The 12,229-nt window shown below is 36.2% G+C and overlaps 1 protein-coding gene across 7 annotated transcripts in view; it reads right to left on the reverse strand.

Annotated features, from left to right (window-relative positions):
• ARID4A (AT-rich interaction domain 4A) overlaps positions 1 to 12,229 on the reverse strand; it is a 66,452-nt gene that overhangs the window by 27,512 nt on the left and 26,711 nt on the right. For all 7 annotated transcript variants that reach the window (XM_029951075.1, XM_029951073.1, XM_029951070.1 and 4 more), the window contains 4 exons: positions 2,740 to 2,812; positions 1,582 to 1,676; positions 1,331 to 1,428; positions 586 to 817 (listed from right to left, as the gene is read on the reverse strand). In XM_029951075.1, the coding sequence (XP_029806935.1) occupies positions 586 to 817; positions 1,331 to 1,428; positions 1,582 to 1,676; positions 2,740 to 2,812 (498 nt within the window). The remainder of the gene's footprint in view (positions 1 to 585; positions 818 to 1,330; positions 1,429 to 1,581; positions 1,677 to 2,739; positions 2,813 to 12,229) is intronic.

Consider the following 12,229-nt stretch of genomic DNA (forward strand, 5'->3'; position numbering starts at 1 on the left):
TACATCAAGAAATCAAGAGTCAGACACTCACCTGACTGAGCTACCCCAGGCTTCCCCAGTGAGGTGACCTTTTAGCAAGACTTGGAGGTAAATATTTGAGACTGACCCCAGAAGAGAATAACTTAAACAGACATAAATAGAAAACAACAGGCAGAATGGTTTTTCAGATAGAAGAAATAATATGTACAATGTTTAAAAAAAAAACAGCCAGGGGTGCCTGGGTGGCTCAATCGGTTAGGCATCCAACTTCAGCTCAGGTCATGATCTTGTGTTCCATGAGTTCAAGCCCCACATCGGGCTCTGTGCTGAAAGCTCAGAGCCTGGAGCCTGCTTTGGATTCTGTGTCTCCCCTTCTCTCTGCTCCACCCCGGCTTGTGCTCTCTCTCTCTCTCTCTCAAAAATAAAGATTAAAAAAAATTTTTTTTGGAAGAAAATAACCAGGCTAGTCTGCCTAAAGCATAACTCAATACTAGAAAATAAACTAGGTTCACTAAAGTAATTTTGTGTATATTTTAAAATGTCTACAATGAAAATTTTTAAGTAATGTTTAAAATAAACCAGATAAAACTAATATTAACTACTTACCCTTGGAGATTTTAACTCTATTTCTTCTCTTTCACTTTCACTGTTTGAATCAATATTCTCCTCAGGTTCACTCTTCACTTCTACTAAAGGCATTTCTTGATCTACTTTTAGAGCTTCTTCCATTGATTCTTCTAAATCTTTTTTTTCCTCCTTTACTTTTGGTTCATGATGGTGAACAGTTCTGAACTGAATATTTGCAGAACGGCAGTATTCCTCAAAACCATAGAGATACCTAAACAAAAAATATTTTGGAGAATCTTAGTTTTACATTTAACTTGAATACTATATTATTAAACACACATAGTTTTTAAAATGTAAAACTTAAGATGTTTTTTATGGTACTAATATCTTGGTTTTATATAGGATTATAAACAGAAATATTGATCATACAATTTCTTCCTGAAAAATCTATGCTTGTGATAAATGAACATAGCTATCATAGTTTTGATATGAAGGTTGTCACAGGAGATACAGCTCTAGAACATGTATTATCATTTCAGACTGTCAGCACTGCCTGCATCCCTGACTCTGAAAAGGAAATTTAGGACAACATGAAATATGGAGTAAAGCAGATTTGGTGCAATGAAATAATGTTCAATCTCAATTATCTATTAACCTAAATTGTATACACTTTCTCTAACTTTAATGTACTTTGACTGATGTGTTCCTCTTTACCTGTTAACAAATTAAATGGAGAATATTCCCTGTAATATGCATTCTTTGATGAATAAACTATACTACTTACTTTCTATAAGCAGTTTTTACATTGTAGGAAGCAGCTGAATTCAAAATAGGAATGCCAAGGTCCATATAAATTTGCTTCCATACAGCACCACTATCAATCTGGAAAATTAAGTTTTTATTTGTTAACATTTACAAAGGGAAATAATCTTTACACTAATATTTTATGTTCATTAAGAAAATGTGTTTATTACCTAAAGTGCAGATAACAGTACAACATTAGATGAGTTAACTTTTCATTACATCCTTACTTACACTGTCACATCCACCTTGATGATAAACCAGTCTAAAAAGTTTGAAGAGATTGAGATCTTTATAGCCCAAAACAGGTGGTTTGTTGATTGGAGTACCTTTTTAATATCAGAAAGTAGAAATAAAATTTTTATTCAACTGGAAAATGCTGTTACAAAGCTATCAATACAAAGCTTTCCAATTTCTAATTTCCCAAGTTTTATTAGTCAAAAACATCTATTTAAAGAACCTTTAATTATATAAGATAACATATTTTCTATGTTTTTTATAAATTATTGTGATGGTCTTTAGATTCACTTCCTAGACTAATAAGATCACCTCTCTCACAACTAATACAATCACCTATCAGTGGACTGGGTAGAATTAAAAGCTACAATGATGCTGGTTCAAGAAACCTCTGCAAGAACATACACAATTTTACAGGTGTCATTTAGGGCATGGGTCCATTTTCCCTGCTTTAATACAAATATTAAAACTGCTGGCAGCAATCTGAAGGAGGATTTCTGAAAGCCCCAGTGTATCTAGGACAAATTTGTCTCAGAATTTTCTAGCACTGATATAATGTCAAAAAGTAGAATTTATAAAGGCTGTATTTCTTTTAACTCTATTAGAAATACTATTCTATTTAGATAGAAATTGATCTTAATTGTTTCATTTTTTGAAACCAAGAATTAGGCTAGTTTATTGCTGCGAACACATCATTGGTAATTAATAGGTATGTAAGTTAATATTATGGCTGTTCACCTTCCATTACTGAAATATTACTGTAATATTTTTTTTGGTTTTATAAGTCCCAAGTAAGCTAAAATCTAATTCTATCTTAACTATTTTCCTATATCTTTCTGCTCAAAATAGATATTAATAGTTGTTTTTATTCCAAATACTTAATTATTTTCAACTGTAACTGATTCTTAGACTTTACTTGAAATTCAAATTCATGATTCTAACAAAAATTATGCATAAACCAAGAGTATAAAACTGTTAAAGAAATGACTACATTTTTAAAAATAGGCTCCACACTTAGTTTGAGCCCAACACAATGCTTAAACTCAGGACCCTGAGAAAAAGACCCTGAGGTGAGATCAAGAGTCAGACAGTTAACCGACTGAGCCACCCAGTTGCCCCAGAAATCACTGCTTTTAAATAATGAGCATGAAATACCTCTGTCTTCCATAAACTTATAAAGCTGTTGGAGGAAGTTGTCCCTCTCTTCAGGATCAAGCTCTTCCTCAGGCTGTAAAGGTAAAATACATAAATATATAGAATAATGAATAGAGTGAGATATATAGTCTTTGGGGGGGGGGGTTGTTTTAGGAACCCAATGTAAGAGGAACTTTGATGGAACTGGAAAATATAAATTTTCTCCAAACTTTACAATGCTAGATTTCAAGTCCTATTTTCATAGAGCTGATCTGATACAACTGTCCAGATAAACCATCTCTACCTTTCACCCATCTAGCACTCTTGAATACCTTTGAATATCAATATAGGGATTAAGATGAGCCATGAGCAAAAGGTTCAGGAATTGGGTAAGAGGGTTTTCACCTCATTTGGTTTGGTTTTTTAAAAAATCCATCAATATACCATGTGGCCCACAGAAACGTATTGACAGATGAGCACAATAATTACGAACATACTAGTTTAAAATGACCCACATACAAACATTAAAATGTTGTTATTGTTGAATAAATTATAAACCAGAGGTTGCAAAGTTACATGGCAAAGGTTTTTGTTGTATGGGTAGCACAACAGTTTAAAGAAATGTACATACAAGTACATTTAATGATATTTTGTCCCAGGCCCGTGATCCCTTCTTGTATCACATGAGCCTGCTTTTCTCATCTGCCCTCTTGCATGGCCTTTTAAATAAAACTTGGCAACCCTTGAAGATAAGAAAATGAAAATTATTTCTTAGGGAAGGAAACTAGATACATAACCACAAACTAGTTCCTGGAGATAAGGAAATAATGGAAATACTCATGTAAAAAAACCTCCTTCTACAAATACCTATTTAAATTTTTACTTTTTTACTAATTATATAAACCTATATAATCCAAAGTCTTGGCTTTAGTCAAACAGATTTTAATAAAATATTCCCTTTCCTGATAGACTATCTATAAACTAATATTTTGGAAAATTCTGATGTAAAATTTAGAAATACTATGGAGAAACAGACAAAACACTAATATCTTTAGCCCATGTTATATTAGAAATTATAATTTAATTTCAGAGTACTGTTTTTCTGTGTTATAAAAGAGGAATTTTAGGACCCATATTCAAAGCAAAAGCAACAATCAGGTAAAAAATATTGAGTATTCACAGTCTACAGGGCAACAGGTCCCTTAAAATGATGTATTCTTTAAGAATTTTAATCGCTAATAATATAGCAGCCTGAATCAATACACATGTAGTTGATTAAAACACATAATTTAAAAAACCATGAGGCAATCAAGGGAAAGAGAATAAAATCTTTTAGTACATTCATTCGGAATGATTTATAGCACTGGAGTACTTTCAGTTTTAACAGATATAAAGAAACATAAGTCAAAGTTGTAAACCTCACAAATTAGCAATACATAGAGTTAATCAGTACAGAGTTCATTGGAGTCATTACTAAATGTTCAAATCAAAAGACAGCAGTTTTTTCCTCATGTGATTTTATTTTATTTTTTTTATTAAAAAAAATTTTTTTAATGATTTTTATTTTTGAGAGACAGACAGAAAGAGCACAATCAGGGGATGGTCAGAGAGAGAGGGAGATACAGAATCTGAAGCAGGCTCCAGGCTCTGAGCTAGCTGTCAGCACAGAGCCTGACACGGGGCTTGAACCCACAAACGGTGAGATCATGACCTGAGCGGAAGCCAGACGCTTAACTGACTGAGCCCTCCAGGCGCCCCTCCCCCATGTGATTTTAAAAAGTCTTGCTTTTGCAAGGTTATCAGAACAACTCCCAAGGAGTTAACTCAAGAAAAAAAGTAATCCAGCAGCCCAAGAATCATTTCAGTATTATTTTTAAGGAGTTTCTGTATAGGGGGAAAAATAACACCTTATGCCTGCTGCCTCTTTGCTTTGCCTGTCCTTCATAATCACAATATTTTCTCCTCAAACTAACACCTCATTTCCAGTATTTATGATCATGCAGAATTCAAATAAGACCATTGTAGCCAGTATATGTGAGAAGTATCTTTTTTAAAAGGCACTGATTTGAAATCAAAATTTCTTCTAAAAACAAATAAACAAAATGAACCCATCAATTGCAAATTTAGGTATTAAGGTTAGGTATTAAGGTTGTAGTAAACATTTCATAAGTTCTTAGTAAGAATATAGTTTTAAGTATATAGGTAAAATTTGGTGTTTTAAATACATTTGACTTAAAAGTTAGCAAGGGCACCTGGGAAGCTCAGTCAGTTAAGCCTCAGCTTGATTGATTTCAGCTCAGGTCATGATCTCAATGTTTTGTGAGATTGAGCCCTGCAGCACGGAGCCTGCTTGAGATTCTGTCCCTTTTACCTGTCCCTCCCTGGCTGGTGCTCATGCTCTCTCTCTCTCTCTCTCCCTCTTACTCTCTCTTCCCACTCCCCCCAAAATAAATAAACACCTGAAAAAAAGTTATGGGTGTCCAAGAGTGTATTAAGTACCATGAGATATTATGGCCATAAAATTCCAAGGTCAGGTGCAGTTATCAGGTGTAAAAACAAGACATAAATGAATAAAGAAACCTGCTTATAAATGCCTGCCTGAGAGGAAATTTACTTTCCATAAGAAAAAGCTATAAACACAGTTTTTAAATTTACCTGATGGTCTTTGCAAAAATTAAAATTGCTTAATCTCTTAGAACAAGTACTTCTTCACAATCTTTATTTCAAATAGCTGTGTTGTCAGTCACCTTCGACTATAAACTGCAAGCTAGAAAATGCCTCCAGCTAGAAGAATATGCCTTTATGGCTTTTGTATGGGGGTTCATGGTATGCTCTCTCTGTTCATGGCATTTTTTTTTAATGCAAAGCTATCATTTTGTTTTGTTTTAGATTTATTTAAGTAATCTCTATACCCAATGTGGAGCTTGAACTCATGACCCTGAGATCAAGAGTTGCATGTTCTACTGACTGAGCCACCCAAGTGTTCCTGGCACCTGGTATTTTTATACCTATAGCATCTCGCTCCTGGTCAATAACCAGAAGGTATTGCATTCTTCAAAAGTTTGAAAGTGGGAGAAGGTTGTAATAATGGGAGGTAAAGTCCAATAGACTGCTGATAAGCCTTCTTCCCTTCAGTCAAGCATGTGAAGGGGAATTATGCACCCAGTAAAATGTATGGATGGAGAACAGGGTTAAAGATATAGAAGAGGCATGCATAAGATCATAATTTCAAGAAATTTACAATTTTAGTTGCATGAATATATACTACCTAGTGTTATAAAGGTAGTTGTGCATCTGTCTCTATATATACTAGTAAATTATGAATTTTCTGACTTTGGAAACTCTGTCCTCACATTCAGTTCAGATACTTACTGATGGCTAACATGCAAGAATCTGGTATGGATATGCAAAAGTGCTATAATTAAAATGAGGGTAAGTGGTACTTTCTACTTCTGACCTTCTGAGTCTAACAGAGGGTGCGGCAATGTAAAACAAGCCAACATTAGAAGTTCTGCAAAATACATAAAAGAATACAAGAAGGATGAGAGGTTCTGCTGGGGATAGCATGATGGAGGTTATATTAGGGAAAGCCTCAAAATGGGAAAAGCAAACAGCATAAATTTGAGACTAGCAAAGGCAGTCTGATTAAGAAAGGACTTTTTAATGATATTCTAGAGAATTGGAACATGAACCTAAGGAAGCTGAAGAGGAATTATATCAGATTTGTGTTTTTAAAAGTTCTCTGTCACGGGGTGCCTGGGGGGCGGGGGGGCTCAATAGTAAGCGGCCAACTCTTGATTTCTGCTCAGGTCTCAGTCTCGCAGTTCATGAGATGGAGCCGCGCACCAGGCTCCACAATGAGCATGGAAGGCTACTTGGGATTCTCTCTCTCCCTTTTTCAAATTAAATAAACAAACAAATAATAAGTAAAATTAAAAAAAAATAAAATAAAAGTTCTCTGTCAAGAATGAGTTTGAGGGATTGGAAGGGAAAGGGAAGTTCCCTGATGATGGAAAGAAGACCCTCTACTCCAGAAGAAGAAAGAGAGAGGCATAAAGGTTGAGAGTCTTCTTAGTTGAAGCCTCAGTTATTCATGTTTGTAATCCTCTATCTCCCCACACGTCCTAGCGTCCTAGATAAATTCTGAGGTCAGAGACATTCCTATTTTACTCCCAATTTTATCACCAGGGACTGGCATTTAGCTTAGACACTGTTATTATGTGAATGAAAACAACGTCTATGCAGTGAACTAGGGAGATTTTCTTCAATTATTTCACATTAGCTGAGTTTCAGAGCTAGCATTAATGATAATATAAATGCAACAGGAGTCAGATAAAAGAAAAAATAAGAGTGGCTTATGATGTTCTTAAGTCACAAGTCGCTGTGGCACAAACAATTCTTAACATTCACATCATTCTGTCCCCAATACATTAACCAGAAAATGATTATTCATTCAGAAATGCATAGATTCTAGCAAAAGATGCACTTTGTGCATTTTATCAGGATTAGAGATTAATACATTTTTAAATATCTTTAAAATAATACCTTGTTTTTGCTGAGCTATTAACTAACTTAGCTAGCAACTCTCCAGAACACAAAAGTATACACAAAGTGTCCAAATTGTCATAATGTGTAGTAAAGGACGATGCACTTTACACAAAGCCCCTCAAACCCATGTAACTTATATAGAGTTTTACAGAATCGGTCTGGATAGTTTTTCATCACATAACAGATTTGAGCCACAAAAGTTGACATTTTGAGAGTGCATAAGGGTGTAGCTAATTTTGATTTTGTGGTTTCACTGCACTGTACTGCACTGTATGTGAGGTACACATCTTTTGTTGATGGGTATCCCATTGCTCACGAACCCTTACAGGCATCCTTAATAAACTATTAATGGTTATACAATACCTTCTTCCTTTCTTAAAAAAAAATAAGTAAAACATTAAAAAAATTAAAATACACACACACACACACACACACACACACACACACACACATATATTCCAGTATGCTAAGCTTATTTTCCTTACCAAAATACTGTTTTTGTTAATTAATGTTTTTGGAGCACAGCCGCTTCGTTCACCCTACATGCTGCTGCTACACCCCGTCCTCTGGTCCTCTTCACTGGAGCCCCCTTCCCACCCCATCCCTGGCGCTCCATCACTCGTCTCCTCGGCCCTTCAGTTCTTACGGCCCCTTGATCTTCCATCTCCCACCGCACCTACTCCAAAACACAGAGGCTGCAGCAGGCAGACTCTGCTGGAGAAAAGGAGGCATTAAGATAGGGCCCTGTAAGCTCGACCCTGCAGAACTGAGTACTGCAAGAAGCACACTGGAAGTGGCAATCTGAAGCCACCTGTGGGCCGGAGGACTGATGTGAAAGAACGAGTGATACCAGCAGCTGCTTAGGCTTTTGCTGTATAAAGTCTTAAGTGTGAAATATATTAAATGGCCTCACTGATTTTTTTTAAAAACAGTACAATAAAATGCTAGAACAACTTAGTAGTGAGGTTAATGCATAGAACATTTATAGGTCATACTCGACTTTAGCTCAGGCAGTGCTTCTATTTGTTTCGACACAGACGTCTGTTGGATCTCAGGTATTGTTTATCATTTTCTGAGTTTTTTAAACTTTCCTTTTATTTTCCCTATTATATTGAATACTGATAAAGGGACTGGGCAATGCAAAGGTGATACTCAATGTAATGCACCTGACAACTCAACAAGCAGCTTCTGAGCAAAAGTGTATATGGGGAGGAGGGCTGTTTAAAAAAAATTTTTTTATGCTTTTTATTTATTTTTGAGAGACAGAGAGAGACCGTGCAAGCAGGGGAGGGTCAGAGAGAGAGGGAGACACAGAATCCGAAACAGGCTCCAGGCTCTGAGCTAGCTGTCAGCACTGAGCCCGATGTGGGGCTCAAACCCATGAACCATGAGATCTGACCTGAGCCGAAGTCAGACGCTCAACCGACTGAGCCACCCAGGTGCCCCATGAGGAGGGCTGTTTAAAAAAAAAATTCTTATTTACTGCTGGAGAATAGTGGCAGGGAGAATAGAAAAGTGGCCATGGGTCAAATCAGGAAGGGCCAAACTCATAAAAGACTATGATAAAAGACCTTAATCTTCATCCTGTTGGTGCTGAGGTCATTAAAGGTTTCTAGAAGGTACCTTCTATTAGAAAGATGTCTATGAAGAATGGGTTCTGGAGGGGAAAAGACCTACCAGAAGACACCTGAAGTAAGTGGGACAAGATACTAAGGAGGAGGAATATTAGTCAAGAACCTTTATTTGAAGTGACAATAACTATCCCAAACCAGCTTAAGCCAAAATAAATTAATTTATAAGCTCACAAAATTATATCAGGAAATGAAATTGCCTATAGAGTACACTGCCTAAAAAAAGAAAGCTACTATGAAGGGAAGGTAAATTACCTTCCAAAGTGAACTTTCTGGAACCTTATAACAAATTCTCCACACTTTATTTCAAACAACAATATGTGAGGCTAATTGCAAGGCCCACACTCATTCATTTATTCAGAAACTATTTAATGAAGTTTACTATAAGCCAAGCTCTGTACTAATTGATGGATATTCATATTAGTGGGAAAAGGAAAAAACTACAACGAAAAACCTGACATCTTGTTTTCATAGACCATACAATGAAAAGGAGAGAAAATTTTTCTTACAAGTTTTCTTCCTGTGAAAACCTGTAATCTCTCTATACCTCAAGTTCCTCTCTCATAAAAAAAATACTGTTGTGAGAATTAAATAATCTTACTTTAAAAACCACTAAGTCTCCAAAACTAAGCTGAGAACCTTATTTGGTGTGGTCATTTTTACCTGTTTGTATCTCCTATAAATGCTCAATATTTTGTGTTATGATGAAAAGTACACCTTAACTCATGATAAATGTATGCTCTGGCACAATAGACAGATTTTGTTGTCACAACATCTCAGTGAAATATAACAAATGAAAACTTAAATTTTAAAAAATACCTGTAAACTGAAAACTTAAAAAAAGAAAAGTAAGCCCCCCACAACATTAACTTGTTAGGTAACTCTGGTGATCGACAGATCAAAATGACTCCCTAGGGTATCAGTAAAGCCTGGTTCCAAGTAGAATTCTGAAGAACTGTCCAGAAAGTTTTCATATGTAAAAACTATCAGTTGACAATATAGATTGTAGAGGAAAGAAACAGAAAACTCACAATCGTAATAGGCATAGGTCATTTAGGATAAGGGCTAAATGCCATGACAAGGCTGTATTAAAATACAATAATTGGGGCGCCTGGGTGGCTCAGTCAGTTAAGCGTCTGGCTTCGGCTCAGGTCATGATCTCATAGTTTGTGGGTTCAAGCCCCGCGTTGGGCTCTGTGCTGACAGCTAGCTCAGAGCCTGGAGCCTGCTTCAGATTCTGTATCTCCCTTTCTCACTGACCCTCCCCTGCTCGCACTCTCTCTGTCAAAAATTAAAAAAAAAAAAAAACATTAAAAAAATGTTTAAATACAATAATTAAATCCTGAGTAAATATGAAGGTAATATCTAGTACATGACTTTTAGAAAGAGGTGACATTATGCAATATGTTTGAATCCTGTATATCAATATAAAAGAATACTACAACCACTTTTGTGTCCTAAAATCAATTTATTCCAGGAGGAATCCCATTTAGATTTTTCATTTTACTTAATTTTTTAAGTTTATTTATTTATTTCTGTGAGAGAGACAGAGAGCAAGCAGGAGGAGGACAGAGAAAGAGAGAGAGAAAAAAATGAGAGAATTCCAAGCACACTCCACACTGCCAGCACGGAGCCCGATGCAGGGCTTGAACTCACAAACCGCAGGATCACGACCTTACCCAAAATTGAGTCAGACACTCAACTGACTGAGCCACCCAGGCACCCCTAGATTTCTCATTTTAAGAAATCTACTTAGATTCAGTGCAAGGAATAGACTGGAGCAGGCCAGCATGGTCACAGGAAGGTTACTAGTGTATTCATGTAGGTAAAGGAGAATAGTGGCAGAGACTAGAAACTGAGGGACGTGGAAACCCTGAAAGAGGATTTCGTTTCTCATTGGTTAGAGAGGCAAGAATGGGAGGACCTAGGTGACCGCCATGTATCTGGTGTGCGTAGCTGGTAGATGGTGCTTCTATTCAAATCGGCTAGGGACAACTACAGAAAGAACGGGTTTGGGGTGGGGGGAATGAGGATAGTTCTTGTACATAATGAATTTGAAAAATACGAAATAAGAAATCCTCATTGGCAGTTTAATATGAGTGTCTAGGACTAAGAACAGACACCTTTAATGTCATATGGATTTGAAATCATTACATCATTTAGTTTGGAAGTAAACTAGGAAAAAAATGTAATGTCATGGATGTCAAGTAATTGAAGAAGGTAAGCATGTCAAAAATGCTGAAAACTGCTAAGGAGGAAAATGAGATCAAATAGCTGAGCAATCTGGTCCACAAGGGTGAGGAAAGAGGGCAGAATCTGGAGGGGCTGCCAGAAGGTTGGAAGAGAGAGAAGCATGTTTCTAAAAACTGAAGAGAACCAAACGGAACAGAATAGGTTACAGATCTTGGAAAGAAGAGACAATTCGTAGTCTAAGATAAGGAAAAAAGGAATGAGATCCAGAGCATTACTTGAGGTCCTCATCACAGAAGAAGGTAAGGTAACATTCTCACTCGTACTTGAGGGAAGGAGGGCACGCAGGTGAGGTATAGTGCATGCTCCCCATCAGAAGCTCCTAATTTCTTTCGGACGTTGGAGCGGAGTGAGGCACGGCCAGATGACACAGGGATTTGATTCTAGAAACTGGGAAATGACTGATAGTGTTGAAGGCCCAGCAAATGCTGGTGGTCATAAAATTTACAGTGGTATCATTCTTCCCTGTTGTGCACACTTAAACAGAATACTTCAAGGATTGTGTAAGAGGTCATGATATATTCACTATCTGGTAAGACATTGTTTAACAACAAAAGGCAAATTTGACAACAACCTGCCTAAAATTATTATAAGACTCTTGAATTACATCAGACTTGACTGAGACTAGTAATTGTTTATCCCTACTTGAAAAGGTGCACACCTTCTACTTTTAAGCACCAAACTATGGTTTGGATACTGTCACATCTAAGGCTTTAAATTCATTCAGCCCTCTCTCATGCTACCACAACTATGAAATACGTTGATGTGAGAAATAATCTTTTCATAAATACATAAAAATATAGTTATAATTGTGTCTAAAATGTGCAATCCTCATTAATCTGATTAGGTAAACCTAATTTGGTTAGTCTTATGCTAATTTTGTGAGGAAAGGTTTTACTAAACATAGGACGTTGTTGTTTTCTTGCTCAATAAGCTAAACTTTAAGATTTTTGCAAATAAGTTATTAAATCTGAATGCAAGCTGAAGTCTCAATTATTGACTGAAGGTTGACTTAATAGGACCTGCTTAGAAACATGTGATTAACATCTGGAGTTATTAGATATACCCAAAATACTAACATT

This window comes from Suricata suricatta, chromosome 9, assembly GCF_006229205.1.
Source record: "Suricata suricatta isolate VVHF042 chromosome 9, meerkat_22Aug2017_6uvM2_HiC, whole genome shotgun sequence".
NCBI lineage: Eukaryota > Metazoa > Chordata > Mammalia > Carnivora > Herpestidae > Suricata > Suricata suricatta.